This window comes from Salvelinus namaycush, chromosome 13 (assembly GCF_016432855.1).
Source record: "Salvelinus namaycush isolate Seneca chromosome 13, SaNama_1.0, whole genome shotgun sequence".
Taxonomy (NCBI): domain Eukaryota; kingdom Metazoa; phylum Chordata; class Actinopteri; order Salmoniformes; family Salmonidae; genus Salvelinus; species Salvelinus namaycush.
The window spans coordinates 14,252,570-14,267,666 of record NC_052319.1 but is presented as its reverse complement, the minus strand read 5'-3'; the positions used below and the strand labels follow the sequence as shown (position 1 = coordinate 14,267,666).

Here is a 15,097-nt window from a genome sequence, read left to right as displayed (position 1 = left end):
TATGTATTCAGTACATGAAGTTCCTTTCTTTGCCACATTTTTTTGCATTATTACTTTAGTGCATTGTTCCAAACAGGATGCATGTTTTTGAATATCTTTTTTTCTGTACAGGCTTCCTTCTTTTCGCTATGTCATTTAGGTTAGTATTGTGGGGTAACTACAACGTTGTTGATTCATCCCCAGTTTTCTCCTATCACAGGTATTACATTTTGTAACTGTTTTAAAGTTACCACTGGCCTGAAATCCCTGAGCAGTTTCCTTCCTTTCCGGCAACTGAGTTAGGAAGGACACCTTTATCTTTGTAGTGAATGGGTGTATTGATACACCATCTGAAGTGTAATGAATAACTTCACCATGCTCAAAGAAATATTCAATGTCTGCTTTTTTTCAAGGAATTGGAAAACCTCCCTGGTCTTAGTGGTTGAATCTGTTGGAAATTCACTGCTCGACTGAGAGACCTTACAGATAACTATATGTGTGGGGTACAGAGATGAGGTAGTCATTCAAAAATCATATTAAACACTATTATTGCACACATAGTGAGTCCATACAACTTATTATGTGACTTGTTAAGCACATGTGTACTCCTGAACTTATTTAGGCTTGCCATAACAAAGGGGTTGAGTACTTATTGACTCAATACATTTTATTTTTTCATATTTTATTAATTTGTAAACATTTCTAAAAACATAATTCCACTTTTACATTATGGGGTATTGTGTGTCGGCCAGTGATACAAAATCTCAATTGAATACATTTTAAATTCAGGCTGTAACACAACAAAATGTGGAAAAAATAAATGGCTGTAATACTTTGTGAAGCCACCGTATATCAGTCAAGGTCCATGATGCAAATGGAAAGAATAATGGTAATGTAATGATAATGATAATGTAGTAAGCTTAATAAAGTATTGAGTTTTACATGTCTACCTTAAATATTGATTGATGTTGACTAGTTGTGAAAATGTGATCATGTTCCTTGTCATGCAGACCAATGTCGATGCCCTCCGAGCCAGCCAGTCTCTACCCCGTTATGACCTATCTTTTGTAACTTGACCCCTGTTCCCTGTTCCCTGTATCCACCACATTTATCACACCCTTGCTGACGGTTAATGGTTTCCCTCACAGGATACAGCTGCACGACCCCACTCACTGCGCAGGAGGCCCACCCTCCAGAGGAACAATGACCAAGAGGAACTGGGTAATGAGTTATGCATCTTTCTGTCATCATGAATCTTGCATAACCTCCAAGAGGCCTCCACCACTTTACATCAACACTCTCAAGGCCTGTCTACCTGACATTCCAAAACCGTTCTTATCCTCTCCTACTAACGCTAACATTAGGTTCCCCATATGACAGCTCTAGACCTGGGTGAAATACATATACACATACTTTCAAATAGCTGTGTTGCGCTTGATTTGGTTTGCCCAGTAGGTTGGAACCAATGGAGTGAAAGGGAAAGGGGGATACCTAGTCAGTTGTACAACTCAATGCCTTTAACTGAAATGTGTCTTCCGCATTTAACCCAACCCCTCTGAATCAGAGAGGTGCGGGGGGCTGCCTTAGTGAAGAACAAACTCCAAGGTAAATCAATTGTCTTTTATATGTATTTGACCTATGCATACTTCAATGTATTTGACCTATGTATTTGACCCAGATCTGGACTGTGTCACAGGACACAGCAGGTTTCCTTCCTATGGCAGCTGTATCTTGCCCTATACATTGGTGTGTTTCTCTTCCCGGGTCCAAAGGTCCAATGCAGCCGTTTCTATCTCAATATAAAATAATTTCTGGGTAACATTGAAAGTAGCTTGCTAGCTAGGTTTCCATCCAATTGGCGACAGATGTTCATGTAAACTGACTTGTTGGAGATAAAAATCACTGCATAATGACGTAGTGCACCCAAAATGTACTTTTTAGTTGAAGTTAAAAATCTAAAGTTCAATGTGATTCCATCGCATTTTCAACTCTAACTGATAATTGTCACAAAAACTGTTGTGTTAAATAGAAAATGTGCCTACTCTGGTCTTGGTACCTGGGCTCTAGCAAACAGCTCGCAGATACAGTAGGCCAGTCTACATGATGAGATAATTATGGATACGAGCGAAAATATTTGTATTTGTCAAGCGGCAGTCAAGCATCGATCATCATTTCAACAGAATAAGACCGTTGATATTTATTGGAAAGGAGCATCAAGCTTATCACCTTGCACTTTCACCACGCAGTGAAGTTCATCATAACTTATTTCATCTGTAGCCTAATAAACTGTATGGTTTCCTGAGGACCACACACTATATCATCGTGTGATCCAAGTTTACTTCTATACGATGGTTATTATATCAATATTTGTGCAAAAAGGCGTTCCCACCGCCATTTCTCGCAATTGTACCAACACAAAAAGATCCCACCATATCGAACAAACTAATTATCTTTCCTTATTTATTCAGTTGTATCGAAACTTCCTGTTTTCATCACAACTGTCATGATTTTTTTTTTATACAGTATGACTGTTTTCAATTAAACTTGTCAAAAATAAACAAAATAGCTTCTTAGCAAAGAGCCATTTTTCAAGAAATAATTTTCCTAGGACTGTCTGGGAGTGGTCTGAGTGGGAAGGGGAAAACAGAAAAAGAGCTGTTATTAGCAGAGAGGTTTGGAACTCTCTTTCTTATTGGTCTATTAACTAATTCACTGCCTGGTGATGTCACCAGGCAGGCCAAAACTCCATCCCAACAAAACAGGCTGAAATTTCACTTCAATAACATTATCATAATTTTCACAATTTCACAGTATTATTCCAACCTCATAGCGTGGAAATATATATAACATACAGGCAAATCACATTTCTGACTGCACTGGGCCTTTAATGTGTTCTATGTCTCTCTAGTGGAGGAGGAGCAGCTGCTTTCGGAGCTGGATGACATGTCCTGGCTGAAGCGCAGGAAAAAGCGGGCTGTAAGTCTGTGACCTCATCAGTCCCTTAAAAGGATTTTGTAACACACTCCACCTACTGTAAGTTCATTCACTCCTGCTGTATTATGTAGTGTGTTAAGTTATTGTGTTATGTAGCCTTGTGTTACAACGTAGCCTCCCAGTATAGGTCCATCATTTAAAGTGACCTCTTTTAATTTTGTTTATCTCTCACATCATAATTTGCAACTCAACTCAGCACCACACAACATGTTGTCTTTTGTTGTCTTCCTCTATACATCTTTCATGTCTGTGTGTTATGAAAGTGAACTGATCTGTGTTTTTCTTCCAGATGCCTCGGAATGTCTTTGAGGAAATGAAGTATTTGGAGATTATGATTGTCAGTGACCACAATATGGTATGTGCCCTCAAAAAAACAAAACAGTCAACACATAGACACAAGACAGGAAATATGAGTGAGCTGGTGTGAAATATTTCAGCAATGTCTTTTACTGTAAAGAATGACTCAAAATAGTATTCAACCAACTATGCCCACAAGAGGGTGCAACACGATTGAATGTGGTGGATGCATGATTCATATCCTATCTAACATAACCATTGTCCAGATTTGAAAACACCAGTCTTATTCTATTGTTGGACCGTCATAAAAACAACATGCATATTTTATGCATTTTTAAAATGGTGTCGGAGAAAATTGGTATATTTATGTATTTATTCAAATTGCACTTAATAATCCTTTTTAATCAAAGCTATGTGCCATTGTTTTTGTGTGGGGTGCAGTATAAGCGACACAAGGCCAAGCAGCACACCAGGAACTTTGCCAAGTCAGTGGTGAACTTTGTGGATGCTGTGAGTAACCTCTTCAGTTGGCTCTGAGAACTGATTCTTTACTTTGTGTCTCTTTTAAACTCTACAAATATTCAGTCCTCTATTTCCTTTTTCTGGTATATGTATCAGGGTGCCCACCAGAACATCCAGAATAAGGCTAAACTCTGATACTTTACTGGCTGTTGATATGTTTGTGTACCTTGAGGTATATTTACAGTGTAATCATAGTTGAATCAATGATTGTGTTTTTTGCAAAGTACAGGAATACCTAAACGTTTATGTGTATGCGTCCAGCACAGGAGGTTGGTGGCACCTTAATTGGGGAGGACGGGCTTGTGGTAATGACTGGAGCGGAATCAGCGGAATGGTATCAAATACATCAAACACATGGTTTGATGCCATTCCATTTCCTCCATTCCAGCCATTATTATGAGCCGTCCTCCCCTCAGCAGCCCCCAGTGGTGTATATCACGTTATGCGTATGTCTATTGAGAAAAGTTGTTCAACATGTTATTAGAGAGCCCCTAGAGGTAGAACCCAGTAATGACCACTTCCTCATGTATCACACTGTACATCTCCTGTACCCTGAGTCGGCCCCATACTCGTGTCTGTGCTATTCAGATTTTGTACTGTATCACTACGGTGTTTGTTGTTGCTCTGTGTAGCCGTGATGTGCAATAACAGTCCCTTGTCTCTCCCTGCTCCCAGTGTGCTTTGTCCCCTGTCCCATGTCTGTCCTCAGACAGTACAGATGATCATTCACACCCAGTGTTCTTCTCCTGTCCCTGTGCTGTCATTTCTCTCTCTCTCGCGCTCTTTTTCTCTTTCTCTGTGTCCTCCCACTACCCATCATGCGCCGATGACAGGTCTTTAAGGAGCACCTGCACACACGGGTTGTTCTGGTTGCCGTGGAGATATGGACGGACAAGGACCACATTCCCATCAGTGTGAAGCCACTGGACATGCTGAAAGATTTCTCTAAGTACCGGGCGCAGAGCATCAAGCAGCACGCTGACTCTGTGCACCTCTTCACGTAAGTGCCCTCTCCTCTCTGTCCCTCGGGGCCAACCCATGCTGCTACTCGCCAGACTGCCATTAGTATATCTTACACACTGAGTCCTTATGGCTTCCCAGAATATTAGAGCATGTCAGAGGACTAGGCCCTAATACTTTGGCTTTAGCAATAAAGCAAAACATTTCCATCTACTTCCATTTGTCTTCCAAGGGCAGCTGAATACCTCTCACTTGTCCGTCTACCTGTCTGTTTGATAGTTACTCTGTGTCTCTTTGATGCACAGCAATGTGACCTTCCACTACCGCCGGAGCAGCGCAGCGTACTTCGGGGGCATGTGCTCTGTGAGCCGTGGAGTAGGGGTCAACGAGGTAAGATGTGCTGACTAATGTACATGATCGTACTGTTTGATTACAGCAGAGCAGACGAGTAACTGCTGATTTGCTGTACCTGCAGTATGGCACCACGTGGACCATGGCTTCATCACTCTCCCAGAGCTTGGCACAGAACCTAGGCATCCAGTGGGATCCAGCCGCCAAGAGAAGTACAGAGACTGGCTCCCATTCATCACTGCACATTAATTTCTGCCTTACAGACAGACACTATTTAAGGAACAGTTTAAAACATTTTAGGCACATACACTACCGTTCAAAAGTTTGGGGTCACTTAGAAAATGTCCTTGTTTTTGAAAGATAATTATTTTTTTTGTCCATTAAAATAACATCAAATTGATCAGAAATACAGTGTAGACATTGTTAATGTTGTAAATGACTATTGTAGCTGGAAACGGCTGATTTATTTAAAAAAAAAAATGGAATATCTACATAGGTGTACAGAGGCCCATAATCAGCAACCATCACTCCTGTGTTCCAATGGCACGTTGTGTTAGCTAATCCAAGTTTATCATTTTAAAAGGCTAATTGATCATTAGAAAACCCTTTTGCAATTATGTTAGCACAGCTGAAAACGGTTGTCCTGATTAAAGAAGCAATACAACTGGCCTTTTTTAGACTAGTTGAGTATCTGGAGCATCAGCATTTGTGGGTTTGATTACAGGCTCAAAATGGCCAGAAACGAAGCACTTTCTTCTGAAACTCGTCAGTCTATTCTTGTTCTGAGAAATGAAGGCTATTCCATGCGAGAAATTGCCAAAAAACTGAAGATCTTGTACAACGCTGTGTACTACTCCCTTCACAGAACAGCGCAAACTGGCTCTAACCAGAATAGAAAGAGGAATGGGAGGCCCCGGTGCACAACTGAGCAAGAGGACAAGTACATTAGAGTGTCTAGTTTGGGAAACAGACGCCTCACAAGTCCTCAACTGGCAGCCAGTCTCAACGTCAACAGTGAAGAGGCGACTCCGGGATGCTGGGCTTCCAGGCAGAGTTGCAAAGAAAAATACATATCTCAGACTGGCCAATAAAAAGAAAAGATTAAGATGGGCCAAAGAACACAAACACTGGACAGAGGAACTCTGGCTAGAAGGACAGCATCCCGGAGTCGCCTCTTCACTGTTGACGTTGAGACTGATCAATTAGCCTTTTTAAATGATAAACTTGGATTAGCTAACACAACGTGCCATTGGAACACATGAGTGATGGTTGCTGATAATGGGCATCTGTACGCATATGTAGATATTCCATAAAAAATCTGTAGTTTCCAGCTACAATAGTCATTTACAACATTAACAATGCCTACACTATATTTCTGATCAATTTGATGTTATTTTAATGGGCAAAAAATGTGCTTTTCTTTCAAAAACAAGGACATTTCTAAGTGACCCCAAACTTTTGAACAGTAGTTCTTTGTAAGATAGCCATGTTGTGTGTTGTTCTTTCACAGAGGAATGTGGCTGTGCTGACTCCTGGGTGGGCTGCATCATGGAGGATACTGGGTAATGTTCTACTGCTCAACTGTTATTCTCACTTTCTCTCTCTGTTTCTGTGTCTGTCTCTATGTCTTTCTCTCTCAAACGCACGCACGCACGCACGCACGCACGCACGCACGCACGCACGCACGCACGCACGCACACACACACACACACACACACACACACACACACACACACACACACACACAGAGACAGAGACAGAGTATAACACCATGAAGCAGATGTTATAATTAAAGGTTCGATTAGGAGAGAGAATAGATTCTTTCCGTGGATTTGTGTGACGGTAATGTGCAATAACGAGCTGCTATCCCCCAGTCCCCCAGCCCCTCTCTATGATAGCAGGGTATGGCTCTCCCTTCGCGTAATGACAGGGTGTGCAGAGCTGCAGCTCAGCTGAGTCTCTCCTGGGTCATGACCAGCATTAGCATGTGAAAGGTGCCCTGGCGTCATGCTTGTGTTGTTGACAGCGGCTCTTTAGGCACACTGGCTCAGAGTGCGTCACCTGACGTGATTGACTGCTCATACAGCCTCTTGCTCTAAGCTGACTTATGGAATTGTTTTTAAGTCATACCATGGATCATTTACAGTTCCGGGAACCTATTGTTGATACTGAATGTAATCAGATCTTCAACCAAAACCTAATATTAGATAAAGGGAACCTGAGTGATCAAATAACATAACAATTACTGTACATACTTACTTCATTTATTTCATAAACAAAGTTATGCAACACCCAATGCCTCTGTGAAAAAGTAATTGCCCTTTTACACTCAGTAACTGGTTGTGCCACCTTTAACTGCAATGACTACAACCAAATACTTCCTGTAGTTGTTGATCAGTCTCTCACATTGCTGTGGAGGAATTTTGACCCACTGTTGCATGCAGAACTGCTTTAACTCAGCGACATTTGCGGGTTTTCAAGCATGGACTGATCGTTTCAAGTCCTGCCACAACATCTCAATTGGGATTAGGTCTGAAAAATAAACAAAAATAATTTTATAAAATATTACATTTGGCCTACTATAGCCCATAGAAATGCATTGAATAACACATTCATAAATTACAAAAAAGACAGTCAAAAAATAAATCATAAGGAATAATATTTTGAAGTTTCTGTCCTATATCTATGAGATATAAAAAAGCTCAGGAATTGTACAAAAAATAGTTTTGCACTTATTTAACCACTTATTTTTGCTGGCACAAAACTACCTCCGTACTTCCCATTCATTTGTATGGGTTACCTTCAGACGAGTCCCGTGACACTTGTGGGAGCCGTAGAGCAAAACGGAAAACACCATCGTGTCGCCCTACGTCCCCTTTCTATAGAAAGGTCATAATACATTGTTGACCAAACCGTTCGAATGCTACAGATGTTTTCGTGAGAAGATCGATTTTCGGGATCTCACCTGGTCTGACAGACAGCGCTGTAGCTCTGACACTTTCTACCACAGATGCAGAAGGACGCCATTGGTGGATGTGATGAATTGAGACGCAGCCCATGCAAAAAAATGATATCTTTAGCTTAAACTGACAGATTTTGATGGGGATTTTTGTGTTATGTTACTTAGATTGACGAACCGGTGCATCAATAGACTCTAGGGGGTTTAAAAGCTGGATGTTAAAGGTGGATGTATCCCTTAACCCCCAGGGTCCAGCATCCCCGGATGTTCTCCAAATGCAGCATCTCAGACTACAAGGAATTCCTGCTGAAAGGTGGTGGATCCTGTCTTTTTAACAGGCCAAACAAGGTGAGTCAGACGAGAATAGTTCATGTTGTGGTTGTCATACAGCAGAAAATCAAAGACAGATACTGTATATAACCAGTAATAAAAAGACCATAATAACCCTCTGATTGTGTTTGCTTTGGCAGCTGTTTGAATCCACAGAGTGTGGGAATGGATACATTGAGGTGGGAGAGGAGTGTGACTGTGGTGCTAGATCCGTGAGTTACGATGCAATATTATTCTATTTACATCACAGTTATATTATTTGAATAAAGTGTCAGACTGGTGGTGTCGTCTGTGTTGTAGGAGTGCTACAAGGAGTGCTGCAAGAAGTGTTCCCTAGCTAATGGTGCACATTGTGCTGATGGACCTTGCTGCAACAACACTTGTCTGGTAAGGGCTTTTTAATCACTGTGTAAGTCTGCTCACTAAGAACTAGAATGGCTTTTTTCTTAGTGTACAAAAGCTGAAGAACATAGGCACGTCCAGGTCATTTCTTGCAGGTGCTGGAGTTATAGGTGAACTCGTGAAAGATAAAAATAAAATGCGGCACACTGCTGTTCATGCTCCCAGGAGATTTTATTGATACAACGTTTCAGGTCTTCATTAGGCATCAACATCTCAGGTGGGGTGGAAGGTCCTATATACAGTGGGGAGAACAAGTATTTGATACACTGCCGATTTTGCAGGTTTTCTTACTTACAAAGCATGTAGAGGTCTGTAATTTTTATCATAGGTACACTTCAACTGTGAGAGACGGAATCTAAAACAAAAATCCAGAAAATCACATTGTATGATTTTTTTTTTATATATATTTTATTTTTGCATTTTCCAATTAACAAAATTCAAGACAAACGTGAAAAGATATTAGACAACAATAGTACAAAGTGACAGTAACAGATGAGCGTAACAAAGAAAGAATTATAATTATATATACAAACATACAATAAAAAAAAATTATAATGAGACATTGGATCATATGGTCACCTGCCGTAGGCTACATATTATACATTACGTGTGAAACATTATATAAGGATAATATAGAGATTCATTCAATGTGATGTGGGGGGAGATTCTCCATATAGTCAATAAAAGGTTGCCAAATTCTGTAAAATGTATTTAACTTATTCCTCAAGCGGTAAGTAATTTTCTCCAGTGGGATACAACTATTAACTTCTGATGGCCACATTGCAACTGGCAGGGGGGAATCCAATTTCCATTTCAAGGCGATACATTTCTTGGCAATCGCTAGCAATATTTCTGTTAGCTTTATAGTATGGCTTTGCCTAAGATTGGTGTTAGTAAAGTTGCCCAGTAGACAGACCTCCAGGTCTAAAGGGAATGCAACCCCATGAATTGAGGATATGGTATCGCATACCCCCTGCCAGAAACCGTGTAGTTTTGAACACTGCCAAATGGAATGGAGGAATGTTCCTTCATCTGAGCCACATCTAAAACATAGGGAGGAGATATCAGGGTTGAACTTGTGCAGTCTAGATGGGGTGATATAGAGCTGATGGAGGAAATTAAACTGGATCAGTCTGTATCTGGAGTTCAATGTGGATGTAACACCATCCCTGCATAGGTCACTCCATAGACCCTCATCAAGATCAATACCCAGATCTTTTTGGGGTTTATCTAGCCCAGGCAGTGTTAGTCCTGACATAAGAGCATCGTAAACACGGGAAATGGTCTTGAACAGTGGTTGGTCTGCGTGGCAGAGTTGTTCAATAGGTGACATCTTAGGTAGGTTCCATTGTCCCTTGAGAGACACCCTAATAAAGTTTCGTAGTTGTAGGTAGCTAAAGAAGTCCCTGTTAGGCAAGTGGTATTTCTGTTTCAGCTGATCAAAAGACATAAGAACTCCCTCCTCGTAACAATGTTCCAGAAGAGTGATCCCCTTATCAGACCATGGTCTAAAGTTACTATTCTGGAAAAACATAGGAATCAATCTATTGTTCCATAAAGGGGTATTAGGGGAAAGGAATCCCCCTCGTCCGAACAGCTCATGCAGTTTGCACCATGCCAGGACAGAATGTATGATTAAAGGGTTGTCTGTGATGGTTTTTATAGATTTTCTGTCCCATTTGTAAAACAATTCTGCCCCAGTGTCATCATTTACCTCAAGCTTTTCAATGTTCAACCATGAGGGAGACCTCTGAGCCAGAAACCTAGACTGTGCTGCCCAGTAGTACATTCTAAAATTGGGGAGGTTTAGGCCCCCTTGACTGTAATCCAGGGTCAGTTTATCCAGGCCAACCCTAGGGGTTTTGCCGTGCCAGATAAACCGTCTGGTCAGCTTGTCGAGAGAGGAAAAGAATGCTGCGGGAACAGGGATAGGGAGAGATTGAAACAGATATAGAAATCTGGGCAGGACATTCATTTTAATTACATTGATTCTACCCAGTAGAGTGAGAGGTAAGTCCATCCATTTACAAAGGTCACCCTCCACCTTTTGCAACAAACTGGCCAGATTGAGTTTATAGAGGTTGTTCAGGTTACCATCCACCATTATGCCCAAATATGTGAAGCCCATAGGCGACCATCTAAAAGGAAACTTGTGCTTGATGGTATGATGGTCAAAGACAGACAACGGTAAGATTTCGCTTTTATCAAAATTGACCTTATATCCAGAGAAAGAACTATAACACTGTAGTAGGATCTGCAAGTGAGAGAGGGAGTGTTCTGGGTTTGTTAGAAATAAGATAAGGTCGTCCGCAAAGAGTGATAATTTATGGGTATGGGGGCCCACCTCAAAGCCATGTATGTCAGGGCACGTTCTAATAGCCTCAGCCAACGGTTCGATGGCGAGGGCAAAGAGGTGGGGGCTAATTGGGCAACCTTGTCTGTTCCCCCTATAGAGAGGGAAAGAGGAGGAAGTAATCCCATTGGTAGCAATCCTAGCTTTAGGAGATTTGTAGAGAGATTTTATCAAATTTACAAACACGGTACCTAAACCAAACTTTTCCAAGACGCGAAAGAGGTATGGCCATTCAACCCTATCAAAGGCCTTTTCAGCGTCGAGGGAGACTGCGACACTAGGTATTTTGTTTTTGTTAGCAAGGTGAATTATATCAAAGAACCTTCTGAGATTATTGGAGGACAATCTATTAATTATGAAGCCAGTCTGATCTGGGTTGAACAACAGGGGAAGACATGACTCCAGTCTCTTAGATAGCATCTTGGTGACCAGTTTACAATCTGTGTTAAGGAGAGAGATTGGTCTATATGAGGCGCACTTTAGTGGATTTTTCCCTTTCTTGTGGATTACAGTAATCACTGCTTGAGAGAAAGACTCTGGAAAGCAGTTGTCTTCCCTGGCTTTTTAAACATTGTATGATTTTTAAGTAATTCATTTGCATTTTATTGCATGACATAAGTATTTGATACATCAGAAAAGCAGAACTTAATATTTGGTACAGAAACCTTTGTTTTCAATTACAGAGATCATACGTTTCCTGTAGTTCTTGACCAGGTTTGCACACACTGCAGCAGGGATTTTGGCCCACTCCTCCATACAGACCTTCTCCAGATCCTTTAGGTTTCGGGGCTGTCGCTGGGCAATACGGACTTTCAGCTCCCTCCAAAGATTTTCTATTCGGTTCCGGTCTGGAGACTGGCTAGGCCACTCCAGGACCTTGAGATGCTTCTTACGGAGCCACTCCTTAGTTGCCCTGGCTGTGTGTGTTTCGGGTCGTTGTCATGCTGGAAGACCCAGCCACGACCCATCTTCAATGCTCTTACTGAGGGAAGGAGGTTGTTGGCCAAGATTTCGCGATACATGGCCCCATCCATCCTCCCCTCAATACGGTGCAGTCGTCCTGTCCCCTTTGCAGAAAAGCATCCCCAAAGAATGATGTTTCCACCTCCATGCTTCACGGTTGGGATGGTGTTCTTGGGGTTGTACTCATCCTTCTTCTTCCTCCAAACACGGCGAGTGGAGTTTAGACCAAAAAGCTCTATTTTTGTCTCATCAGACCACGTGACCTTCTCCCATTCCTCCTCTGGATCATCCAGATGGTCATTGGCAAACTTCAGACGGGCCTGGACATGCGCTGGCTTGAGCAGGGGGACCTTGCGTGTGCTGCAGGATTTTAATCCATGACGGCGTAGTGTGTTACTAATGGTTTTCTTTGAGACTGTGGTCCCAGCTCTCTTCAGGTCATTGACCAGGTCCTGCCGTGTAGTTCTGGGCTGATCCCTCACCTTCCTCATGATCATTGATGCCCCACGAGGTGAGATCTTGCATGGAGCCCCAGACCGAGGGTGATTGACCGTCATCTTGAACTTCTTCCATTTTCTAATAATTGCGCCAACAGTTGTTGCCTTCTCACCAAGCTGCTTGCCTATTGTCCTGTAGCCCATCCCAGCCTTGTGCAGGTCTACAATTTTATCCCTGATGTCCTTACACAGCTCTCTGGTCTTGGCCATTGTGGAGAGGTTGGAGTCTGTTTGATTGAGTTTGTGGACAGGTGTATTTTATACAGGTAACGAGTTCAAACAGGTGCAATTAATACAGGTAATGAGTGGAGAACAGGAGGGCTTCTTAAAGAAAAACTAACAGGTCTGTGAGAGCCGGAATTCTTACTGGTTGGTAGGTGATCAAATACTTATGTCATGCAATAAAATGCAAATGAATTACTTAAAAATCATACAATGTGATTTTCTGGATTTTTGTTTTAGATTCCGTCTCTCACAGTTGAAGTGTACCTATGATAAAAATTACAGACCTCTACATGCTTTGTAAGTAGGAAAACCTGCAAAATTGGCAGTGTATCAAATACTTATTCTCCCAACTGTATATATCGGCAGTGCTCAGTGACATCACTTCCTGAAACAAGAGGTACAAATATATAATATAGGTTCACAATATCAACAGTCAATATATCAAATATTAGCTCAGCAAAAAAAGAAACGTCCTCTCACTGTCAACTGTGTTTATTTTCAGCAAACTTAACATGCGTAAATATTTGTATGAACATAAGATTCAACAACCGAGACATAAACTGAACAAGTTCCATAGACATGTGACTAACAGAAATGGAATAATGTGTCCCTGAACAAAGGGGGTGGGGGGTCAAAATCAAAAATAACATTAGTATCTGGTGTGGCCACCAGCTGCATTAAGTACTGCAGTGCATCTCCTCCTCAAGGACTGCACCAGATTTGACAGTTCTTGCTGTGAGATGTTACCCCACTCTTCCACCAAGGCACCTGCAAGTTCCCTGACATTTCTGGGGGGAATGGCCCTAGCCCTCACCCTTCGATCCAACAGGGACCAGACGTGTTCAATGGGATTGATATCCGGGCTCTTCGCTGGCCATGGCAGAACACTGACATTCCTGTCTTGCAGAAATCACGCACAGAACGAGCAGTATGGCTGGTGGCATTGTCATGCTGGAGGGTCATGTCAGGATGAGCCTGCAGGAAGGGTACCACATGAGGGAGGAGGATGTCTTCCCTGTAACGCACAGCGTTGAGATTGCCTGCAATGACAACAAGCTCTGTCCGATGATGCTGTGACACATAACCATACTCTTTTTTAGTATGCTGCTATAGGCAAACTGCCAGTATCTGTAGAATATGTGTGTGATGTTAGATAAGGTCTCTAATGCTAACAAATATATTTATTTTCTTGGTAACCTGAACATTGTCTGGTTATCATCTAGTTCTCCTCTCAAGAGGAACCTTCTTACTGTGACTAATGCCTGTAACATGACCCAGGTTATCACTCAACCAACTGCAGTGTATACCAATAGTGTTGGATCTGTTACATCCACTTGTATTGATCGTATCTTCACTAATTCTGCTGAGCTTTGCTCCAAAGCAATATCAGTTCCCATTGGCTGTAGTGACCATAACATTGTGGCAATAACAAGGAAAGCCAAAGTACCAAAGGCAGGGCCTAAAGTTATGTATAAGATATCATACAATATGTTTTCTCGAGACTGTTTTGTTGAAGATGTAAAAAATGTATGTTGTTCTGAAGTGTATAAGGAGGAGAATCCAGATGCAGCACTTGGAGTATTTGTAAAATTATTCTTGCCAATTGATGACAAACATGCACCTGTTAAGAAACGGACTGTGAGAACCGTTTGAGCCCCCTGGATCGATGATGAATTGAAAAAGTGTATGGTTCAAATTAACTATGCAAAAAAGGTGGCAAACAAGTCACACTGCTCAGCTGATTGGTTCACATACTGTCAATTGAGAAATTGTGTGACTGAAGTACATGAAAAACAATGGGGAAAGACTTTGGAGCACCTTTAATAGTTTTTTTTTGCCCAAAATATAATTTATCTCCATCGTTCATTGAGGTTGATGGGTCATTTATAACAAAAACTTTTGATATAGCCAATCATTTCAATTACTATTTCACTGGCAAAGTGGACAAACTGAGAAGTGAAATGATAACTTTGAACAGTAAACCATCATATTTTGTGTATTGAAAATAATTAATAATAAGTAAAAGAAGGATTGCTGTTTTGAGTTTGGTCAAGTTTGTGTGGAAGAGGTGAAAAAATTATTGTTATCCATCAATAATGATAAGCTACCAGGTATAGACAGCCTAGATGGGAAACTATTGAGAATGGTAGCAGATTGTATTGCCAGGCCTATTTGCCATGTCTTTAACCAAAGCCTAAAGGAGTGCGTGTGTCCACAGGTGTGGAAGGAAGCTAAAGTAATTCCACTACCTAAAAATAGTAAAGC

General features: G+C 41.5%; 1 protein-coding gene across 1 annotated transcript in view; it reads left to right on the top strand.

The window, feature by feature from the left end:
- LOC120057787 (disintegrin and metalloproteinase domain-containing protein 23-like) overlaps positions 1-15,097 on the top strand; it is a 37,355-nt gene that overhangs the window by 10,688 nt on the left and 11,570 nt on the right. Inside the window, exons 6-17 of the mRNA XM_039006252.1 lie at positions 1,128-1,200; positions 2,888-2,897; positions 2,930-2,955; positions 3,263-3,328; positions 3,712-3,780; positions 4,626-4,792; positions 5,058-5,142; positions 5,228-5,315; positions 6,614-6,665; positions 8,311-8,410; positions 8,533-8,604; positions 8,693-8,779. Coding sequence (XP_038862180.1) covers positions 1,128-1,200; positions 2,888-2,897; positions 2,930-2,955; positions 3,263-3,328; positions 3,712-3,780; positions 4,626-4,792; positions 5,058-5,142; positions 5,228-5,315; positions 6,614-6,665; positions 8,311-8,410; positions 8,533-8,604; positions 8,693-8,779 — 895 coding nt within the window. The remainder of the gene's footprint in view (positions 1-1,127; positions 1,201-2,887; positions 2,898-2,929; positions 2,956-3,262; positions 3,329-3,711; positions 3,781-4,625; positions 4,793-5,057; positions 5,143-5,227; positions 5,316-6,613; positions 6,666-8,310; positions 8,411-8,532; positions 8,605-8,692; positions 8,780-15,097) is intronic.